The 25,131-nt window shown below is 37.3% G+C and overlaps 1 protein-coding gene across 1 annotated transcript in view; it reads right to left on the bottom strand.

The window, feature by feature from the left end:
* OFCC1 (orofacial cleft 1 candidate 1) overlaps positions 1–25,131 on the bottom strand; it is a 241,604-nt gene that overhangs the window by 40,308 nt on the left and 176,165 nt on the right. The window contains exon 17 of the mRNA XM_024983908.2: positions 15,667–15,826. Within this exon, the coding sequence (XP_024839676.2) occupies positions 15,667–15,826 (160 nt within the window). The remainder of the gene's footprint in view (positions 1–15,666; positions 15,827–25,131) is intronic.

Genomic DNA, 25,131 nt, shown 5'->3' with positions numbered 1-25,131 from the left:
AATTCAATTGTGTAGCAAGTGCTACCATGTTTCTTTATGATATTCCTCTGTAAAAATGTACTCATGGCAATTTTCCTGAATATCGAAAATGGGGAATAGAAGTGGTTGACAGGATCATTTCAAAGAAAGAGTAGCCATTACCAACACCATCATAGTAGACTGGCTTACACAGGGCTTATCCAGGAGGGTTTTGTGTTGTATCTTTGGTTTCTGCCCAACAATAAGAAAGTGGCTATGTACAGAATGTTTCAAAGAATGAAGACAGAAAGGAAGAGAAGAAAGGAGGGAATGAAGAAAACAAAGAAGGAAGAGAGGAAGGAAGGAAGGATTAACACTACCTAAACTGTTAGGTGAATTGTGTTAAACTTTTCTCTAATATTGATTCATGCAGAGACGAGGTGATTTACCTTCTCTGTGAATTCAACACATAAAATAGACACGAATTTATTTGGTGGCAATGGCACCCCACTCCAGTACTCTTGCCTGGAAAATCCCGTGGGCAGGGGAGCCTGATAGGCTGCAGTCCATGGGGTCGCTAAGAATCAGACACGACTGAGCAACGTCACTTTCACTTTTCACTTACATGCACTGGAGAAGGAAATGGCAACCCACTCCAGTGTTCTTGCCTGGAGAATCCCAGGGACAGGGGAGCCTGGTGGGCTGCCATCTATGGGGTCGCACAGAGTTGGACACGACTGAGGCGACTTAGCAGCAGCAGCAGCAGCAGGGACCCCATATCCCTATAGGGCTTCCCCCATAGCTCAGGAGTAAAAAATTTACCCGCAATGAAGGAGACTCAAGAGATGCAGCTTCTATCCCTGGGTCAGGAAGGTCAAGATATCCTCCCTTCTATCTTGGAGGAGGAAATGGCAGCCCACTCCAGTATTCTTGCTGGGAAAATCCCATAGGGTCGCAAAGAGTCGGACACAACTGAGCAGGCACGCACACATCCTTATACCAAAACAAAACAACAAATTTGAGAAATGATGGTGTTTATATGCTACTCTCCTGAACAATTGAATGTCATATTTTATTTGTAGAGCTTACATGGGATATGAATTTTTCTTGGTGAAGAGTAGGCAAATGAATTACACTGTAAGCTAAGTCAGGGTACATGATATAGTATATGCAGCATGTCCTGCCAACAAGAACCAAAAGTAATTAGCACTGCAAATGGGACAGAAACTCTGAAGGTTCACTTCTATTTATGCCAGCCCCTAGGTGACAGACTTTCCTTCAGTGAATTCTCAGCAGATTTCTTGATAGACACAAAGGATCTAGGAGAAACCGAGAAAAAAAGAAGACAAAAAGAGATGCAGTACTTATTCCTGGACATGGGAAACCATCTTGAAGATGATCAACTACATTAGTTTATGACAATGAAGCTTTCATGAGCTGTGGCAAAATTTTCAGTAAAGTGCAATGTTCCTTCACAACTCTTCTTGGACTCAGGGGAAATCGTTTATCTGTTTAAGGATTGCAGAAAATAACAACTCCCTTCCAGGTGTGGTGATGAAGAAGATGATATTCAACTACTCACTGTGTCCGTCTCCACCATCATTTACACATAGTGAATACATCTGTTACAAGACAAATTGTTCTACATTTCTCCTGGGGGAAAAAAAAATCCTAACAAAATTTTGGTATTTGGAATGACCCTAAAGCTATAGCAAATAAAATGATTCTCAGAAAAGCACTGTTATAGTAACAGAACCAGTTACTTTTCAGCCCTGATGATCTGTACTGTCCATTCTCCTTCCGTGGTGGCGTGGTATGCAACAATAGACTATCAACAGCATTGTATGAGGCTCAAGAGAAGACGAAAACTAATACTATTAATAATGTTTTTTGGCATTTATAACTGAACCTTGGGGTCAAAATCCTCCAGGCTATGTTGCTCTAAAATGCCTTAAAAAAATCTTAGGGGGAAAGAAAGAAAGAATGCTTGGATTCTCATATTATAAAAGAGAATATAGATTATGTGTACATATGGAGTTACTTCTAAATTCTGAGAATCCAAGTATTCTAGGCAGTAGTTTGATTTCTTAAAAGAGATGAGGGAACAGCAGTAATATTTTGTCACCATAGAATCTACCTGAAAACTCGTAGGAATTTATAGGAGAGTGACTCCTGCTTATCAAGCCTTGGCATCCAGCCAAACAAGAGAAGAACCAAAAGATGGCAAAGCCTAGAGCTAGAAATGTTAAGTGTATATCTGAGGAAAAACAAATGTCCAGGTACCAAGAGGGTTATATGAGGTTGAACGCTGTAGAATCAACCCAGATCTCCCCTGTACACCTTAAGTACCTGGAACTTTGTTCCTTAAACTGGAATCCAAAATAGAAAATATATATATATACATATCTATATTCCCAGCAATCTCAAGTTCTATGAGCTCTATTTTTAAATCAATGTTTCCATTTCCATGACAGTATTTGAGGTGATGAAAATATTCTGAAATTAGGTTTCTCTGTAAACATGAGAGAGAACACTGATCTGGGCACTTTAAATGAGTTGGCATGAAGGTATGTAAATTGCATCTTAATAAAGATTTTAAACTGTATTTTACCCACTTTAAAGAGCAAACATATTTTAAAACAATGAAATAAGATTTTCATCACTTAACTCTATGTTTATCATATTATAGTTTGGTCTGCTGACCACTGTGAAGTTCTTAACTATATTTTAAGGGATGTGGAAGAATTCCTGTAAAAGGAGTTTTGGCTTATTCCTAGGGCAATATGGCATAAGATGTAAATTAAGAGATGAGAAGGACGGATTTTTTTAAAGGGTCTACACATTAAAAGAAATTATCAACAGGTACAGTTTGGGTTGCATATTAAAAAAATTCCTTTGGTAATACATGATACAAAGAAATGGTCCTATATGAAGCAATGCGCATGGGACATGTCTCAGGGTCACTGTTACTGATTAGATTGTGACTGGTTTCCCAAGAAGACTTTCCAGAGTTTGGAACCAATTCCCTCTTCATAAAGAGTAGTTTCCTTACTTAGATTCCCTTGTCTTTCTTTCCCTTCAGACTTTGCAATATCTACAACTATAAAAATTCCATATTTTTTTCAAAATCTGAAGATTTATTTAAAATTGCATCTTCTATTTTAAAAGAATTATCTCATTTCATCCTAAAGAAAAAAAAAAAGCTTATTGTACACAATTTTGTATGTGACTAGAGATAATTAGAAGAGGCCTGAAAAGGAATATCAGCAAATATGAAGGAAAAAAAGAAAAAAAAATCAGGTTCGAAGGCAATCTAGAAGGATCCAACCTTCAGAAAAGACAGACTTTGATAAATCATGAAATTTTTGCCAAAAAAAAAAAAAAAAATACCCAGAAACATACCTTTCATAGCAAGAAATTAAAAATAAGCAGCTTTCTAAAGCAAAGGGCTGAGTAATAGATCAACCTGGTGACAGGTTGCAGAGTGACAATGAGAGCTTTCCCGCTGGCTAGCCTGAGAAGAGGTCACGGGACCAGCCTGGAAAGCAGGAGCTACACGTTGACGTGTGTGCGTCACTTGGAGCCCGCAATGCGACGCTGATGCTGCCAAAAGTACAGCAGGAGCAGTCACAGCAGCTTAGCTGTGTTTTAGAACCTAATCAAGGCAGAGCACAACCGCGGCTGCTGGCAGTGACGGCGGAAACCAAACTGCATTCCTAATTGGAAAGGAGGCAACGTGGACCCGGAGAAACCACCCACCGAATCGCATCAGGAGAAACCAGTGTCACCGGGTTCTTCCACCAAAGGAAGCGCCGTGCAAGTCTCATCAAGCCTGGAAAGATATTCCTGAGAATGGACCAAGAGACACGCTGTAAACATGGACCTACTGTTCTTACAGCGCTGATGCTGTCTGGCATTTTCTTTCCTCTCTGTCTGAAGATAGGTCCTAAGGCCACGATGAAGCAGACAGACCGTCATGGCCGAAACCCCTGTTTCTGAGCATAATCTGAATAGCTGGTTTTGTTCCTTGCATATTCTTTCTGCAGAATGGATGTTCCTGAATGGTACAAGATGGTGGCTTGTCAAGGATTTTAAATTGTGCTTCTTCCTTTCAAAGAGAAACTTTATAGGTCTTTTTTTTTTTTTGCTTAGTTGTGAAAATAATCATGAAAACTAATAGGAAATTTATAAAAGCACGAAGCTCAACAAACGATATCACCCCTTGGCCAATTTTATGTATGCCTCTGTAACCTGTGACTTCACTTCACAGGCTTTCATGGGCCATGTTTCTACCAGTTCATGTTGAATTACTGGGAATGGTGGTTTTGGAATGGGCATAGGAAGAGAGACTCTAAAACAGTATGAGTCTATTTCTTGCCTGTTTATCCAGTGTTAGTGCTCCCTACTGCCTGTATCTGCTAAAGTTTTTCTGTGCTCCAAAATATCATAACTTTTTATCCCCTGCTTGCATCATCCTTTCTTTTGGTGATCAATTTGTCCTTGGACTACTCTCCATCTTGATCCCTATCTCAAACGTCTTCTACAGTATGAGGTCTTCAGTGTCCCTTTCAAATGGGCCAATACTATCTTTGTTCAAGATCCCACAATACTATCCAGCAAATAGCTCTATTATTCCAGTATCTCACTGTATCATTATTACATTTTCACTTTATTTATCTTCCTTACTGGACCGCAAGGAAAGAGATACCCTTTTATCTTACTTTCACTTGCTCCTAAGAAAAGTGCGTACTTCCTAAAAAGATAATCAATAAAAAAGTGGTGAATGGATGGATAAAATTACTTCATCTCTCTGAGTCTCTCTCACCTGTAAAATGAGAGCAATGACAACCCCTTATGTTTGCTTTGAGAATTAAATGAACCAGCTTGTAAATTGCTTGACATTAGGGACTGACTCACAGGAATAGCTATTTATTTGCTCCTTTCATTCTTAAGAAAATATTACTTAGATTCTAAGAATTATTTTTTTTAATTATCTGTGATCTACCAAAATGCAAGTGTTCACAGTCAAACAGATGATTTGTCTGAACAAGCAGCAATGCTGTGGTGACATTTTTGCGATACTAGTTTATCTGAGCCTTGTGACTGTTAAAATCCAGAGAACACCCTATAAAAACAAAATATCTAACAGGAACAAGTAGGAATAGCAAAGACGATTTTACTATTTTATAGAAATACTATTTATATTCTGATGGAGTTGCATTTTATGAATAGTTTCACTAAAGCCTGTACTAATGCAAGCAATATTGGAAAACTTGTTTCTTAAAAAACACTAAAATGTGAAAAAGTATTTGATTTTCATTTTCCTGGTAAAGAACATTATACTTCTGAAGATAAAAGAAAATGACATTGTTTAACACTTTACATGAAATTTAATTTCCCACCACATAATTGTTAAAAGATAAGTAGCTCCTGCATTATTAATAAGAATAAATACTAATATGGCAATTAAATAATGATCACTAATGACTTCTTCATTAATATGTTAGCGATTGGCTGCTTTATCATCAAGAGAAATTAGAGTAAGATAGTTGGAAAATTCAGTAAGTTAGAAAACAGGAAGCCGTGTTTTGTGTCTCAGTTTAATGACAAATGTATCAGATTCACAGGGATTGGGAAAGAAGAAATTTGCATACTAAGAACAGAAGTAGTTCAAAGCTAATAGGTGCTTTAACTCTCTCATGGCCCTTTGAGTTGAAGCTTGTTTACTCTTAGAAAAACTTGATTTCCTGTGTCTGAGGAACATAAGCTTATAAAAAAGATGAAAAGGCTGCTATATAGCACTCTAGTAAAGGGAGGCTAACAAATTAAGTGTTAATGAATCAAAAACATATGGATTACACTTCACTTCAAATAGAAATGATTTTAGAATCAAGGGGGAAATTACTTAGCAAAATGTAAATAAGTCTGTCTGTCTTAAAGCACAAACATTTGAGGAATCTTCAGAAAGCTCTCATTATTTCTTTCTTTTGTCTTTATCTATCATTTTCATTTTATGGAAGAGATCAATCTCTCCATGCTCAAATGACCTTTCAAAAGTTTAACAATATATTTATTGGGTAAGTTAGAAACAAACATCCCAGAAGTTCAGAGATAAAAAAAGATCAAGGGAGAAATGTCTATCAATTAACCAAACCACCATACTAACACAGAGCAGTTTTCCTCTGCCCATTGCTTACTATGATCTTAAAAACAAAGCCAAAGAGAAATATCAGTTGTCATATACAGTTTTTAAATCATCTTCATGTATATATATATATATAGGTACACATATATGTGTGATTTATATACATATATGTCAAACTGTAGCTAAGTTTATATTTTCAAATTAAATCAATACTAATCTTTTTATTGCACAGGAATTGGAATTTATATGACGTGGGTAGTTCTGATTATAGTCCACATTTATAGTAAAACCTTTAAAAGATAACTGTCTTCATGCTTCTTTGGAACTTGGAATTTGCTTGATGCAAGAAGAAAATACCCCTGGAGATGGAGTTCAGAATAGATATTTTATTACTGAGCAGAAGCCTGTTTATTTAAGATAATTTAGGCATACTTGTAAGCTGTATTCGCTCAAGTCCCTAAGAGACATTCTTAACAGAAAGAAAGAAAAATAATGTTTTTCCGGAAGCAGTGATGCTTTGGGCACCCAGTACTCTGACACCCCATCAAAGTCCAGGTCATCTACTCTTCTCATTCTGTGTGCCTCTTTCTCTAAGGATTCTATTTTGGAGCCTAAGATGTTTATTTTTCACTTGTGGATACTTAATTGGGTGCCTGACAGTGCAAAAAGCCTTTCAGATGGTTGGAAGTGGGGGCTCCCATGGGTACCGAAGTTTGCTGGGATCTCAGTCGGGGACCGGAATGTCACAAGTAAATAATTTCAGAGCCCACCCTTTTTTTCTCCTGCTTTCTGGCGTGAGGATGCTCTTCAGCTCCCATTGAGTCAGGCCCTACTCACCACCTCCTAGACTCAAAGAAGCCTGTTTGTGCTTGAAACCAACAAGATTCAAGGCTTCTTCGTTAGTCACCACTCTGTCAGCCACCATTCTGGATTCGGAGTGATTCCTGGTTTCCACTTCCCCTTGGCATCCCTAATTTCGTATATGGCTGGCTCCAATATTGCTTGTTTTTTACCCTCACCTACTGTCAATTCCCCACCAAGCTTGTAAAAGGCTCAAAGAGTTGGACTTGACCCTCAGCCACAGGTCAGGACGCCGAACATGTGATGACACAAGAACGCAATCCATGAGTGAGTATGGAATTGAATCGGACAGAGGACGTCATGGACCATTTAGACCTCTCATGAATAAATAGTCTTACTGTTGGAAAATGGAAGCACGAATTAGAGTGCATTAAACTATCTATTTTCCAAGAGGCAGAAGTATTAGTTAGAGCTCTAAAATTAGCAGTTATATAAAAGTCAGTGCAAAAGCAACTCAAAGTCTTAACCAAGTGAGTTACTTCTTTTTACTAAAACTTTCAATAGCTTTCTACTACCCATGGTATTAATAAATATACAGTCCATTGTGCACGTTCCTAGTTTCCAGTCTACCTCTCCAGGTTGATCTCTCTCCTTCTCTGTCCTTCTGATCTTTGTTCCAGCCAAAACAAACTGCTTTCACTTTTCAGACTTGCTTGGTATTTTCTATCACTATACCTCAACTCACTGTCTCCTTTTTCTAAGAGATAATTGGGTTGAAAATATTCAATTCATGAGCTCATTGTTTAATTGCAAGGATTGATTCTGAATACAGACTTTCGCATGGAAAAATCAAGTGCCTCCACCTCAAATCCCCATCAACATGCTTCCAATTTTTCTGTGGGCTGCCATTTTGCAATTTATGACCTGGGTCAAAGCTTTGCCCACCCCCCCCGGCTGTATTCCCCAAGCAGAACTGAGTGATACCTCTAGGAAAACATGGCAGTCATACCATGCATGACACGGTACTCGCGATTTGCTGTACTGATAACCATTCTTAGTTTCACCTCCCTGTGTACATAGCTCATCAGTAACTGTAGGTTCAGCGTCTCTTAATCATCTTCTTTTATTATAAATTGTATAGAATCTATAATAATTATAATTTATTTATGATTATAAATAGAAATTATAATTAAATTCATATTAAATTTACAATGTTATAATTATTAATTAAATCATAAATTTTATTTATTAAAATCATTAAATGTTTTATTTAATTATAAACAATATGATAAATAAATTTATAATAATTTATATGTTTGTATTATTATTTATACTAAACATAACTTATAAAATTATTAAATTTATTAAAAATTATAAAATATATAGACCTTTAGAATAGAATTTCATCAAGAATGAACTAAACAACTCATTTGTGGTCCCTACACAAAAGTAGTGGATAAATAGCAACCCTTCCACAAAGATAAGGAACACGGTTCTTTTTTTTTTTTTTTTTTTTTAAGAACATACTGATAGAATAGGGTGAAGTATCTGAAAGGGATTTGATGGAAATAAAGAAATATATAAGGTATTATCATTATTATTAACTTAATCAAACCTGAAAATTTAGGACAAAACGAACTAAGTCATAAGAAATTGTGGTCTTTTTTTTTTTTTTGAGACATGCTGTATGCTTTTTTGTTTGTTTGTTTGTTTGTTTGTTTTTGCTTTTAAAATTTTTTTTTCCACCACAGGTATACATGTGTTCCCCATCCTGAACCCTCCTCCCTCCTCCCTCCTCCCTCCCCATACCATCCCTCTGGGTCATCCCAGTGCACCAGCCCCAAGCATCCAGCATCGTGCATTGAACCTGGACTGGCATCTCGTTTCATACATGACATTTCACATGTTTCAATGCCATTCTCCCAAATCTTCCCACCCTCTCCCTCTCCCACAGAGTCCATAAGCCTGTTCTATACATCAGTGTCTCTTTTGCTGTCTCGTATACAGGGTTATCGTTACCATCTTTCTAAATTCCATATATATGCGTTAGTATACTGTATTGGTGTTTTTCCTTCTGGCTTACTTCACTCTGTATAATAGGCTCCAGTTTCATCCACCTCATTAGAACTGATTCAAATGTATTCTTTTTAATGGCTGAGTAATACTCCATTGTGTATATGTACCACAGCTTTCTTATCCATTCATCTGCTGATGGACATCTAGGTTGCTTCCATGTCCTGGCTATTATAAACAGTGCTGCGATGAACATTGGGGTACACGTGTCTCTTTCCCTTCTGGTTTCCTCAGTGTGTATGCCCAGCAGTGGGATTGCTGGATCATAAGGCAGTTCTATTTCCAGTTTTTTAAGGAATCTCCGCACTGTTCTCCATAGTGGCTGTACTAGTTTGCATTCCCACCAACAGTGTAAGAGGGTTCCCTTTTCTCCACACCCTCTCCAGCATTTATTATTTGTAGACTTTTGGGTCGCAGCCATTCTGACTGGTGTGAAATGATATCTCATAGTGGTTTTGATTTGCATTTCTCTGATAATGAGTGATGTTGAGCATCTTTTCATGTGTTTGTTAGCCATCTGTATGTCTTCTTTGGAGAAATGTCTATTTAGATCTTTGGCCCATTTTTTGATTGGGTCATTTATTTTTCTGGAGTTGAGCTGTAGGAGTTGCTTGTATATTTTTGAGATTAGTTGTTTGTCGGTTGCTTCATTTGCTATTATTTTCTCCCATTCTGAAGGCTGTCTTTTCACCTTGCTGATAGTTTCCTTTGATGTGCAGAAGCTTTTAAGTTTAATTAGGTCCCATTTGTTTATTTTTGCTTTTATTTCCAATATTCTGGGAGGTGGGTCATAGAGGATCCTGCTGTGATGTATGTCAGAGAGTGTTTTCCCTATGTTCTCTTCTAGGAGTTTTATAGTTTCTGGTCTTACGTTGAGATCTTTAATCCATTTTGAGTTTATTTTTGTATATGGTGTTAGAAAGTGTTCTAGTTTCATTCTTTTACAAGTGGTTGACCAGATTTCCCAGCACCACTTGTTAAAGAGATTGTCTTTAATCCATTGTATATTCTTGCCTCCTTTGTCAAAGATAAGGTGTCTATATGTGCGTGGATTTATCTCTGGGTTTTCTATTTTGTTCCATTGATCTATATTTCTGTCTTTGTGCCAGTACCATACTGTCTTGATAACTGTGGCTTTGTAGTAGAGCCTGAAGTCAGGTAGGTTGATTCCTCCAGTTCCATTTTTCTTTCTCAAGATCGCTTTGGCTATTTGAGGTTTTTTGTATTTCCATACAAATTGTAAAATTATTTGTTCTAGCTCTGTGAAGAATACTGTTGGTAGCTTGATAGGGATTGCATTGAATCCCTATCACGGTTCTTATCCTGTGTGTTTCTAAGTGTGTGTGATTCCCTATATGTATGCATTCATTATAAGAAGTGGGCAGCTTCTTCTCAATGTATCTTGCATATTTCCATTGTATGTGTGTGCTTAATTCCTCAGTCGTATCTGAGTCTTGCGACCCTAAGGACTGTAGCACACCAGGCTCCTCTGATCATAGGATTCTCCAGGCAAAAATACTGGAGTGGATTGCCATTTCCTTTTCTGGGGGATCTTCCCAACCCAGAGATCCAACTCGCCTTTCCGCAGGCAGCTTCTTTACCTGGTGAGCCATTTCCATTGTATAGGCAACCATTAATGAAAACTATTCTAACAGACAACAAGAATATTCATCTTCATTAATTGCATATAATTAGTTCCCAGATAATGCAGCACTCAAGAAGCAGACACTTCAGCTGTCATGCTTTCCCATCTCTCTGTTTGATCGGGTCCATCTCTCTGTGTACATACACTCCATCATCTCCACGATGCACAACCGACCTAACTCTCCATCTCTGCCTGGCATCCTGCTACTGTCATGAACTTCAACAGCCCCCTTTAAAGTGGTAGTTTCTTTAATAAAATAATTACAATGTAAATTAGTCTTCAACAAATAGTACGGCACACTTTGGAATTAAATTCCTAAGTATGGAAGTTTTGCTTCTCAATATGGTTAAAACTATTATATAAGTTGAACCATAGCCATTCAGTCTATGTACCTAGAAATATCATTTCTTCTGTTGCTAATGAAGGTCCTACGGCACAAATTTATTAAAGGTATACGTTTGCATGGGATAATAATTGGGTCGATAATATTAAATTCATAGGCTCATTATTTAATTGCAAGGGCAGATTATGAATACAGCTTCTAAAATGTATTTTAATGAAAAACACTACATCCTGACCTAATCATATCAACCTTATGCTATCTAATTAAGGATGCAAAAAATCATTAGAGTTGCAAAATATTAGTTCCAGCTCCATCAGGCTGGGAGCTGCCCCTTCATGAATATATATATTTTTTTACTCCATGATAAATAGTTAATGAGGTAAAAATGACAAAATTTGCATGTAGGCAAATTAGTTTAATAGAATGATGTCTTTTCTGACTACTGAAAGTGACCTTTTCCTTCTCAAAAAAAAAATGGCTAAAATACTTTGAAATTATCATCTGGCTGTCTTTGCACAATTGACAAATTATATGTATGAACAACATAAAAATTATAAAATGCAATAATCCTAAATTCTCATCATACTTTAAATGTGGTCTCTGCTTTTGCATTTATCAATTTAATAAAAGGAAATTAACCATATTATAAAGTGTCCGTTTATGTGGCAATTTTTAATCCAGAGCATAAAAATGAGAAGCACGTGCTTAATAGCTAACATGATGGCAAAGACTCTAGATCAAATTTTTAAAGCACAAGAATTCTAGACTACTTACATGAAACACTTTTATATTAAAATGTCCATTCCACTCTTAATTTAGCATTTTAGACTATAGATGATTGCTCTCAATTAAACTGGTATAACATCTTGAAATTAGTATATCAATTATTCAACAGGGCTACCTTGCTTCTCCATTGAAATAAACTAAGCAAGCAAACATATCGCAGGTTAAGAACAATAACACACAAAAATTAGTCATAATGATGAGAAAGGCTTCATGGCACAAATACCAGGTCAGGAAGAGATGAGATAAATAAAATATATATGTCTGTCCATTCAACTTTGTCAGTGTTTCTGTGTACCTAGCAAATGTAACCCGCCCCCAACCCCAGAAAATAACAGGTGCTCTACAGATTTTCAAACGATTTGCATAAACATCGCTATGAGTCTCATCACTGATGCATGCTGAGTCTATGTCATGAAAGGGACGGCGGCAATTTAGCTTGATGTCTTAACTTCTCTTAATGGCCCAACAGAATCTAAGCCAAAATGGTTTACTTAAGATACACATGTCTTTGATTAAAGTGTTTACTGTTGTTACATGTAATCAAAGTGTCTCTTCTCTGGTCCATTTGAATGTGCGTGCAGTCAGCATGATGGACTCAAACCTCCAGTGACACTCTTCCTGAGTTCTACTCTTGTCCATCGTGTGTCAGCTAAGACATTTAACAAAGAAAGGCATAAATATTAATTTTAAAGAATTAAAGAATTTTTCCATATCCTTTAATTTCCCTTCTAGCACCTAAACATTTGTTTATTTCCCCTTCCCTTCCTCACTCCCCTCTTCTTTTCCTTCTTTTTCTTCTTCCCATCTTTGCCCAACTCTCCCTCTTTAATTCTATTTCTCTTTTTTAACTAAAATAAAAATAATAAGTAATAAAATAACTTTCTGTTTTCCTCTGAAATCTCTTGTTCAACTGAAATCGTTTTGATCCTCAACATTAGATGGCTTCCAAATTCCTCAACTTCCATATTGTGAAACCGAATGATGAAATAAAATGAACTCTACCTACCCCAGACACTTTGAAATTATACTAGAGAGAAAGTACACTTCACTTAATTTTTTGGATCTTTTCATCCACTTGGGCCTTTTAAAAAGCACACTGTTAGTCAAGGATTTAATGAAGAAACCAAAATGTATATGTGGTAAAGTAAAAATGAATATATGGTAAAGTCAATGACAGTGGTCTCAAAATGTCTGCTGTAATGTTAAACTAATTATTAAATTAACAGAATTCAAGACATATGGAGTATATTATTAGTAAACCCATGTGGAATTTTTTTTTTAAAGCAAATGTTCAGGTTTCTATCAAGTAGAGAACAGAATGGGATAATTTTATATTTATTATATGGGGAGACTAAATATGTTTAGTCTGCCTGCAATGCGGGAGACCTGGGTTCGATCCCTGGGTCGGGAAGATCCCCTGGAGAAGGAAATGGCAACCCACTCCAGTATTCTTGCCTGGAGAATCCCATGAATGGAGGAGCCTGGTGGGCTACAGTCCATGGGGTCACAAGGAGTCGAACACGACTGAGCGAGTGACTTAACTTAAATATGTTTAATAATTCAGTGGTTCATGCACACTTTCTTTTATGTATTGAACAAATAGACAATAAAAATGTACTATATTCTGCAGAACCTGTTAGAGATTGAGGAGAGAAAGTTGAAGAAAATATCACTTTACTACACAAGAAGATTTTAGTCTAAAGAGAAAGAGGGACACATGGAAAGTTAATTCTTAGATGCTGGAAGGATCAAGTAAAACAGGTAATTTTAGCAAAAAGGAGTTGGTCCCCCCTGGCAGGCTCCACAAAGAAAACACTTAAACTGAGTCCAAGAGAATAATTACTTTGCCAAGTGGTACTTGAGTAGTTGTATGCCAGGCTGGATGAAGCACAGGCTACAATCAAGATTGCTGGGAGAAATATCAGTAACCTCAGACATGCAGATGACACCATCTTTATGGCAGAAAGCGAAGATGAACCAAAGAACCTCTTGATGAAAGGGAAAGAGGAAAGTAAAAAAGTGGCCTTAAAACTCAACACTCAAAAAATTAAGATCATGGCATCCGGTCCCATCATCAGTTCAGTTGCTCAGTCAGGCCCGACTCTTTGTAACTTCATGGACTGCAGCAGGCCAGGCTTCCCCATCCATCACCAACTCCCAGAGCTTCCTCAAACTCATGTTCATCATGTTGGTGATGCCATCCAACCATCTTATCCTCTGTTGCCTGCTTCTCCTCCTGCCTTCAATCTTTCCCAGCATCAGGGTCTTTTCTAATGAGTCAGCTCTTCACATTAGGTGGCCAGAGTATTGGACTTCAGCTTCAGCATTAGTCCTTCCAATGAATATCCAGGACTGATTTCCTTTAGGATGGATTGGTTGGATCTCCTTGCAGTCCAAGGGACTCTCAGGAGTCTTCTCCAACACCACAGTTCAAAAGCATCAATTCTTCAGCGCTCAGCTTTATAGTCCAACTCTCACATCTATACATGACCACTGGAAAAACCATAGCTTTGACTAGCTGGACCTTTGTTGGAAAAGTATCGTCTCTGCTTTTTAATATGCAGTCTAGGTTGCTCATAGCTTTTCTTCCAAGGGGCAAGGCATCTTTTAATATCATGGCTGCAATCACCATCTGCAGTGACTCTGGAGCCCAAGAAAATAAAGTCTATCACTGTTTCCATTGTTTCCCCATCCATTTGCCATGAAGTGATGGGACCAGATGCTATGATCTTAGTTTTTTGAATGTTGAGTTTTAAGCCAGCTTTTTCACTCTCCTCTTTCATCATCAAGAGGTTTTTAGTTCTTCTTCACTATCTGCCATAAGGGTGATATCATCTCTGTATCTGAGGTTATTGATATTTCTTCCATCAATCTTAATTCCAGCTTGTGCTTTATCCAGCCTGGCATTTCGCATGATGTATAATTGTTAAATAAGCAGTCCCATTATGTCATGGAAAATAGATGGGGAAACAATGAAAACAGTGACAGACTTTATTTTGGGGGGATCCAAAATCACTGCAGATGGTGACTACAGCCATGAAATTAAAAGACACTTGCTCCTCAGAAGAAAAACTATGACCAACCTAGACAACATATTAAAAAGCAGAGACATTACTTTGGCAACAAAGGTCTGTCTAGTCAAAGCTATTATTTTTCTAGTAGTCATGTATGGATATGAGAGTTGGACTATAGAGAAGGCTAAGCACAGAAGAATTGATGCTTTTGAACTGTGGTGCTGGAGAAGATTCTTGAGAGTCACTTGGACTGCAAGGAGATCCAACAGTCCACCCTAAAGGAAATCAGTCCTGATATTCATTGGAAGGGCTGATGCTGAAGCTGAAGCTCCAATACTTCGACCACCTGATGTGGAGAACTGATTCACTGGAAAATACACCAGTACAGAGCCCTAGGAGATACTGACATTAACCAGAAGAGGCTGGTGGAGCCAATGAAAACGCAAGGAGATTAGTACTAAAAGAAGGAAGTTAATCTAGGGAACTGGCTAACAAAGGCATCACAGCAAAAAGGCAGAAATACTATTCCCCTCCTCCTGTTCACTCAAAGTCACGTGAAAGCTGATGATCATGTCATGTGTGGAAACTCATTCTTTTTTATTCTTCACAATCCTTGTGTCATTTTGCCCAATATATAAACAGCAGTTGTGAACAAATATTCTTATAAGAAAATTAGAGTGCTGGACAATATGGACCACGTGGTTGTCTCTCCTCAATTCAACTAATTTAAAAAAATCATCAATATACAATGGAGTGGCAGGATTTGTACAGTGGTGGCAATCATATACAATAGTCAATGGTTTTGAGAACAATGACAGAAAATTTAACAACTTGCTGGTATGCTAAGAGAATGAGTGTCTTTTGTGCAATGAAAATGCAAATCTACTTCAAGCCAACTCACCTTCCTTCTCTCACCATTGAGTCCTCTCCACTGCTCAGATCTTTTTATGATATAGCTTAGCTCCTGATTGGAAATCTCCAAATCATATGGTATAAAAAACTTGCTTTCTTCACTGTGGATGCGCTGAAATGTGTCTAATATCCAAGAATCATTGTGCAATCTAAAAAAAAAATCATTTATCTGTTTTTTTCCCCAAATAATTGTTTGCTTTTTCCCAAAAAATGTTAAATAATTTTTTTCTTTTATAAATTTGTATGTATTTAATTCACTAGTCCCCCTTCTTTTTCAGAAATTATTTGTTTGTGATTTAATAATTTTCTCTGCTAAATATCATAATCCCACAACAATTTGGGGTTTTATAGTTGTCTCTAGAAGTTTACAATGTCTAAGTTATAGACTATTGAAAAATGAGAAATATTTAGTCACTAATTTGTATATGAGTGCCTAAATTAGTTCAAATCTGAAGGATTTGCCAAAGGAAATTTAAGCTGGGACTTACCTTTCCTCAGTAAGTTGGTTTTAGAGCCATGTCACCAGCTCAGTTAGCACAGAGATTTTGCTTTACGGTATGAATCCATAAATGGACAAATCTGGTGAAACGTCTAACCTGTTGAACTACTCATTTAATCCGTTCCCATTTTAAAAACCAACTCCAAGTATTCATTTAGAAAAGCACATTTCTCTTGTGATGTTGATAAAGTGACCGCATTAATATTTCATTGGTAACATTTAGCTGAATTATAAACATTAATTAAGCCAATACTTATAAAAGTTTTCCACAAATTACTTCTAAGTTCAGAGAAGAGAAAATGTGTATTCTATCCCTAATTTACCAACATATTTGTTTTAATATAATGTTTGTTTTTGTAAAAGTATAAGTAAAATTTAGGAATTCCCTGGCAGTCCAGTTGTTAGGACGCTTTGCTTCCACTACAGGGGGTATGAGTTCAATCCCTGGTCGGGGAGCTAAGATCTTGCATGTCGAGTGTGGCAAAAATTTTGGGGAAATATCATATTTAACCTGTGACTTAGCAGACACTTGGTACACCATGCTTCATGGAACCAGTTTAAGGACAAAATTGTACCACTAACATTCTGTAGGCCAGATCAAGAACCCCAATGCATCACAGTGTTAATAAACTACCCATAAGAGAAGTGAGTTTATACAAGATGCCGAGATATAAACTGGACTATCAAGCTAGTTAAGGATCACATGGAAATTGTTTCTATACAAACTGGAGAATTTTAAATATTTTCTTTCAATGGTTAGAAAATTATCTTGTGCTCTAAATGAACTTGATAATAAAATTTAAACATATTGCTTTCCTATTATAATGGTTATAATACATACATTGTGTTATTTAGCCTTACTTTAATCCTGTTATTTACATATTAACATATTAAAATCAAAAAAGTTAGTCTGACTGTTTTTAAGTAGCAGAGAGAGAAATTAAATTCAGCACTAACTCCAGAGTTCATTATATTCCATCATCTGACTCCTCAGTAAAAATAACTGCATCTATCTTGATTGTTTCCAAATAGCATAATAGATGTTTTGACTCTTCCTGTCAAATATGATACCTGTGTTTTCCCACCTCCCCAACTATTTTTCATTCATCACAGAGTGGAAATACAGTCAGCCTTCTGTATCTGCAGACTCTACATCTACATATTCAACAAATCAGGGATTGGAAAAATTTTGAAAAAAATTCCAGAAAATTCCCAAAAGCAAAACTTGAATTTGTAGTACACAAGTAACGACTTATGTAGCATTTACATAGTATTAGGTATTATAAATAATCTAGAGATAATTCCAAGCACAGTTGACCCTTGAGCAACATGGGTTTGAATTGTTCAGATCTGCTTACACAGGGATCTTTTTCAATGCGTTTTCAGTCATCCTTCCGATCTTTTTGCATCCATGACTTCAGCCTGTGATGTATCACAAAGGCAATACACACTCTGCATTCTGTAGTTCGTTGAACCCTGGGAGGTGGAATCCCAGGATATGGAGGGCTGACTATAGGGCTTGAGCATCTTTTTTTGTTTGTTTTGTTTGGGGATTTTTTGGGGTTTTTTTTAACTTTGGCCATATAGTGGCATGTGGTATCTTAGCTCCTCAAACAGGGATCAAACCCATGCTCTCTGAACTGGAAGCATAGAGTCTTAACCACTGGATGAGCAGGGAAGTCTGGGACTTGAACATCTTATCCACAGGTGTTCTGGAACCAGTCCTCCATGGATACTGAGAAATGACTGTAAAAGCAAAATTCCTCCCCCCCGGCGTCTCTGATGGTCCATATGGCTTGGTGCCATCTTGAAATGCAACTGCTGTTCTTCCCATGCTTGGAGATTCTAGGTCGGCCATTTGAATGATTTGCTAGTTGTCTTGTTAAACAAGAACTAGTCTTTACCATTCTCTTAAGCTTGTTTAATGTAACATTCATCTTTTTCTTTTAATGGTGGTAAGATTTAATGCAGTTAAATTACTGTCAATTTGCTGCTATAAACATTTTCTATATGAAGATTTTAAGTGCAGGATTATCAACAATGCAATTAACTTTGAATTAATTAGGAATCACAGTCCTATTCCTGCTGGCTTCTGTTCCTTTTGCCCAGGAAATGACTGTCTCCTTTTTATATCTCCTTCATTCTGTGTGAAAGAATGATTGTAAAAAACATCCAAGCCAGGATCTACAGGATGGTATACAAATGCTTTAACAGAGAACAGGATGACGCACTGGAATATGGAAAGCTGTTGTTGATGTTGTTCAGTCGCCCAGTCACGTCTGACTCTTTGCAACCCCATGGACCGCAGCACACCAGGCCTTCCCATTCCTTTACCACCTCCCGAAGTTTGCCAAGGTCCATGTCATTGCAATGGTGATACCACCCAGCCGTCTCGTCCTCTGATGCCCTCTTCTCTTTCTGCCCTCAATTTTTCCCAGCATCAGGGACTTTTCCTATGAGTCAGCTGTTTGTGGCAGGTGACCAAAATACTGGAACCTCGGCTTCCACGTGGAAACTACGTGAAGTTTGTGTGTTAGTCGCTCAATCGTATCCAACTCTTTGTGACCCCATGTACTGAAGGCCGCCAGGCTCCTCTGTCCATGGAATTCTCTAGACGAGAATACTGGAGTGGGTTGCCATTTTCTTCTCCAGGGGATCTTCCTGATCCAAAGATCAAACCCAGGTCTCTTGCGTTGCAGGTGGGTTCTTTACAATCTGAGCCACCAGGGAAGCCCCTGGTTTAATCACATTTAATTAAAAAAATTTTTTTGCCACTTTGAGTGTCATTTCCCAGTGAAAACTTCACTATGAGTTAATAATGAATCAACTTACCAACCTTTATTAGTTTTGAAAAGCATATTTCTCAGCTCTATGGACTTCCCTGGTGGCTCAGATGGTAAAGAATCTGCCTGCAATGCAGGTGACCTGGGTTTGATTTTTGGGGGGTTTGTTTTTAATATCATAAAAATTTATGATATTGAGAGTCCCTTGGACTGCAAGGAGATCCAACCAGTCCATTCTGAAGGAGATCAGCCCTGGGATTTTTTTTGGAAGGACTGATACTGAAGCTGAAACTCCAATACTTTGGCCACCTCATGCGAAGAGTTGATTCATTGGAAAAGACTCTGATGCTGGGAGGGATTGGGGGCAGGAGGAGAAGGGGACGACAGAGGATGAGATGGCTGGATGGCATCATCAACTCGATGGACGTGAGCCTGAGTGAACTCCGGGAGTTGGTGAAGGACAGGGAGGCCTGGCGTGCTGCGATTCATGGGGTCGCAGAGTCGGACACGACTGAGCGACTAATCTGATCTGATCTGATTGAAATATACATCATTACATGATGATGGTTGAAATTTTTAATTTTTTTAGCAATATAACTGTTCAGTATGCCTAAAAATTTTACATTTTAAAATTATTTCTTCAAAAGGTAATTAAAGTAGAAACTACATTCTACCTGTTCATAAAGCCTTAGGCATTATTGTTTATAGAAGCAGGTCACATATTATGCCAGAGGTTCTGGTGATGGACAATGAGACAAAGTAATTTACGAAGTCCTCTGCCCTGTGTCCTACCTTTGCAGCAATTCACTGTTGGTGAGTGGCAGAAGCTATTATGTTCGGTTCACATCCGAATGTGGGTCATTCATAGAAACCTAGCATGTGACATTTCTTTTAAAGCTAAAAAGGACACGTGTGAACATTTAGTTAACATAGTATTTTAAGGGTCATGAAAAGGATGGAATCTATAACGTTAAATAACTCTAATTCAAAAAACATGTATAAAAATGAAGAAGAATCAAATACGATTGCTTATTTCTAACTCCAGAACTTACAAAGGAGTTTAGCAGCATGGGTCTTTACATGTGGTAGTCAACGTGCTTGGATATAAGTTGGAAAAGTACCTTATCTGCTGGCATAAGTACTTTAGACTGTGGCGGGTTCAGATCCGTACAGACATCATGTAAACAGTCAAGCTTCTTACAGAGTGACAAGCACGTGCTTGCCAAAATTCATTCATTCATTTTTTAAATATTTAAATTTTTTTTCTAAAATCCACATATTCATTAGCAGAATTGTTGAACACTTTAGATGAGGTGTATGACACTGATGAGGAGGTTAGATGGCATCACTGAGTCAAAGCACAGGAATCTGAGCAAACTCCAGGATATAGTGGACAGAGGAGACTGGTGTGCTGCGGTCCACGGGGTCCCAAAGTCAGACACAACTTAGCAACTGAACAACAAGTGGCACTGAAGCGTTGATATGTATGGAGAAAGTTTTTATTGTCTTTCCGGAAACCCCTCAGTAGTCACCATTCTGTTTGCTGTTTTTGCTGATTAGCCAGCAAGTTGCGTCCAACTTTTTGCGACCCCATGGACTGTAGCCTGCCAGGCTCCTCTGCCCATGGGATTCCCCAGGCAAAAGTACTGGAGTAGGTGGCATTTCTTTCTCCATAGGATCTTCCTGACCTAGGGACTGAACCCGGGTCTCCCAAATTGCAGGCAGATTCTTTACCACCGAGCTACCAGGGAAGCTCACCATCCTGTTAATAGTAATTAAAATCCAAATGGCTTTGGTACGAAATTGCACTAAATAGAGAAAGGGGAAATACAAGGAAAGGATAAAGAAGAAAAATAAAACAAAGAAGATAAAGTAATTTTAGTAAAAGGAAAAAGAAGTTCAGAAAACAAAAATGTGCACACAATTGAAAATAGTCAAGACTGACTAACTCCCTCCCCGCAAATCCGCATTTCCAGAGGCTGTCCTACCGTGGGTTTTGAGTTGTTAAGTGAATATTTTTCAACGTGTATGTAGGTTCATGTCTGTAAGTGGACAATCATCTTCCTCATTCATTCCTTGATCATGCATTTAATCGGTCAGCAAATATCCACATATCCCTATCAAAAGCCGGGAGAAGGAAATGGCAACCCACTCCAGTGTTCTTGCCTGGAGAATCCCAGGGACAGAGGAGCTTGGCGGGCTGCTGTCTATGGGGTCGCACAGAGTCGGACACGACTGAAGCAACTTAACAGCAGCAGCGGCAGCTATCAAATGCCAAGAACCTACAACTAGGAAGAGAGGGCATAGGGAAGATTCCTAGAAAGGGATGGATGAAAAGGAGCCCTCATGACAGAGCAATGGGGAGACACAGAGCATTAAGGGCATATATGTGGGGAAGGCATGGCCCCGGTCAAGAGACCTTATATATGCAAAAACAATAGGAAGCCATTAGGGCAACAGCAACAGATGATAAAGCATCTGCCTGCCAATGCAGGAGACCCAGGTTCAATCCCTGGGTCAGGAAGATCCCCTGGAGAAGGAAATGGCAACCCACTCCAGTATTCTTGCCTATAGAATTCCATGGACAAAGCAGTCATATATATGACTATATATATATAGTCAAAAATTATCTGGCTACAGTGAGACCAGACTAACAATTTAAGAGAGATGAAATTATTTAGCTATATATTAATTAGATAATATTCAGAACTTTTCCCTCAACATGGCAAATACTAGTTTGCTTTAATAAGGAAAATTGTAAAGAAGATTAATTCAGAAGTGGAAAATCTTTGATTATCTTATACATATTCCCTAGACAATGAATATGCTCATAATACTCTCATCAAAATCCGTCTTTAAATTATTTCAATCCAAATTAATTTTACTAAGTAATAAATGACAGCAGCTAAACTTATAAGGCTGTTTGGGACTATTAAGACAATGATTAAGAAGACATCAGCACCCCAAAAACTAATTAACTCAAGTACCAGTCTTTGAGATTTGTGTACCACTTCCAGGAATATGTAAGCTTAAACAAACCTAACCGACATTTAAAGTGTGGTTTCTCATTCTCTGCATATTATTAAAAAAAGATGAATGCAGCCTATAGATCTTTTGGATTATTCAGATAAAGAATTTAGAGTTATAAGATTTGTATAAAATCAAGAGAAGCTTTTTTTGAAAGGGTTATGAGGAATGCTGCAGAGCCAAATAAGCAGTAAACACTCTGAGAGATACAGGTGGTCTTCAAAGTTTCTCCTTGAGTCAATGCCTATAGATGGCCATCTATAAAAGTTTGGTAAACAGGTAAAATTTTGAAAAGAAATTCTAGAAAAGAGAAACTCTATTATATCTGAAACATAAGCTGGTGAATTAAAATTACTTAAAAGAAAAGCCCGTAAGATAAAATGGCAAAACAGTTAATATTTAAAGATAGTGCAAACAAAGAACAGACAAGAAAAATTTTAAAAAACAATGCTGTATTTAGATCTTGACACTAGCCACAGCAAATGAATTCTACATGGCTTATGATTAGGATTTCATTGAAAATAATGTCTAAATAAAAATAGAAGCAAACACTTGTAAAATCTCTAATGGGGATATATTTTTGATTAAGAGCTATTTAAATAAGTCATAAGAATGATCAAAGACTTGACTGTATATAAATTATGAATATTTATGTTTTAAAAATTAAAAATTCATTTAAAAGGTAATTATCAAATGGGGAAAATATCTGTTAAAGTATGACACAAGAGTTAATACTGCTATTACGTATTAAACTCACGTGACTTAGTAATAAAAACTTAGAAAAAAAGGGAAAAGGACACTTGAAAGGCATTTCACAAAAGAGAAAATATAAATGGGTCATAAACATATTGAGAATATTTAGTAACTGGAAAATGCATGCATGTTTAGAAAAGGATGAGATTCTGCTTCTTCTGTGAGATTACAAAAGGTTAATGCATGATATGAACATAATTTGGTGTTTCCCCACGCACAGTTGTGAAAGCATAAATCTATACAACTTCCCTAGAAAACAATTTCAAATTAGTTACAGGATGTCTTAGAAACATCAGCTCTGAACCAGAATGTCTAGGACTCTACTCAAACAGTAATTGAAAATGAGGGCAAGATCTTGAGTCTTAAGATGTTCACCAGAATTATTTATAAGATGCACAAAAATGAAAAATAATTCTATCATCCAGGAATAAAGTAGTATTTAAATATTTTATACTGCATATATGCTATAAAATATTGTATAGACATTACATGCTCATGAAGTAAAGAATATGAAAATATCATGTAACATTAAGTTTAAATCAATATATACATATAAGAAAAAATATCATGTGGGATCATTTATATATAGAATCTAAAAAAATGATACAAATAAAAAATTATTTACAAAACAGAAAGAGACTCACAGACACAAAAAACTAACTTATGGTTACCAAAACAGAGAGCAGGAGGTGTATGGAGAAGATAAATTGGAAGTTTGGGATTAACAGATACACACAACTATATACAAAATAGATAAAAAAGAAAAAAACAAGGGCCTACTGTATAGCCCAGGGAACTATACTCAATATATTGTAATAATGTATAATGGAAAATAATCTGAAAAATAATATGTATATATATGTATAACTGAATCTTCTTGTTATACACTTGAAATTAACACAACATCGTAAATTAACTATACTGCAGTTTAAAAGAAACCAAAACAAATGAAAAATTGACATATAGAGTTATCCTGAGTATAATTTCAACTTTGTAAAAACAAACATACACAGGAAAAGATGGAAATGAATTGTCAAAAGATGAATAATGTTAGTACTTAACAAATTACTAGTGTTTTAAAGTTATTTTTTTATTCTTTTCTATAGTTTCAATTTCATAACTATACGACATATATGCTACCTATAATAACAAAAATCATTAAAAAGATCGATACTTCTATTACAACTACAAAATCCAAAGTAATTACACCCAGTTCAAGAACCTCCTTGCACAGAGGCAAAGAACCAGCATCCCAGTCAACTCTTCTCCTAGAGCTCCAGAAAGTGAGGATTTTTCTAGCAGAAAATCTTCAGCAAGAAATCACTCAGGCTCTTGGCAAAATGAAATCCAGTCAGCCCAACTCCATATGGTCCAAGCTGGAGCTTACACAGCCAGTCCCCATACTGGGGAACTTCTGGTGCCCAGAGCTAGACCAAATGCCCTCTCAGCAGCCTGCACCACAGCCCTGAGCTCCTTTGCACGTCTTTGATGCCAACTGGGTTATCACATGTTTTGACAGCATTGATCCAAAAGCTCAGAAGAGTTAGGAGTATTGCTTTAAAATCTGCCTTAGCAATGCACACTTCAGTCAACATGTACAGATCCATATTGGCATTATTCCCTGAGATGAGTTTCCTGAGTTTGGAGTCTCTTTGCCTACATCCTTGTTTTCCTTCTAGCTAAATTATATGAAGACTTCAAAAATCACTCAAATGTTCTATTTCAACTAAAGTGTTTGGCTACTGTCCTTGCCATGTCCAGACTTGGGCAGGTTCCTTTCCTCCATGTTCCCAGAGACTCCTGTGTTGACCTCTTCCTGCTGCTGCTGCTGCTGCTGCTAAGTCGCTTCAGTCGTGTCCGACTCTGTGCCATCCCATAGACCGCAACCCACCAGGCTCCCCCGTCCCTGGGATTCTCCAGGCAAGAACACTGGAGTGGGTTGCCATTTCCTTCTCCAATGCATGAAAGTAAAAAGTGAAAGTGAAGTCGCTCAGTCGTGTCCAACTCTTAGTGACCCCATGGACTACAGCCTACCAGCCTCCTGCATCCATGGGATTTTCCAGGCAAGAGTACTGGAGTGGGGTGCCATTGCCTTCTCCGTGACCTCTTCCTGGCACTTTTTAAAAAATTGTTTAAAACACTTAACATGAAATCTATCCTCTTAGTAATTTTTTAAGTGCATGGTATAGTATTTTTTGCTAGAGGCAAAATATTACCCAGCAGATCTCTAGAACTTAATCATATTGCATAACTGAACCTTTCTATCTATTGAATAGCCACTTCCTAGTTTCCCTTTCCTCGGCCTTTGAAAGCCATCATTCTATTCTGCTTCTGTGACTTGGACTGTTTTAGATATCTCATGTAAGTGGAATCATGCAGTACTTGTCCTTCA

Source organism: Bos taurus, chromosome 23, assembly GCF_002263795.3.
Source record: "Bos taurus isolate L1 Dominette 01449 registration number 42190680 breed Hereford chromosome 23, ARS-UCD2.0, whole genome shotgun sequence".
In the NCBI taxonomy this organism is placed as follows: domain Eukaryota; kingdom Metazoa; phylum Chordata; class Mammalia; order Artiodactyla; family Bovidae; genus Bos; species Bos taurus.
The sequence above is the reverse complement of the archived record's forward strand: the minus strand, read 5'-3'. Positions and strand labels throughout refer to the sequence as shown.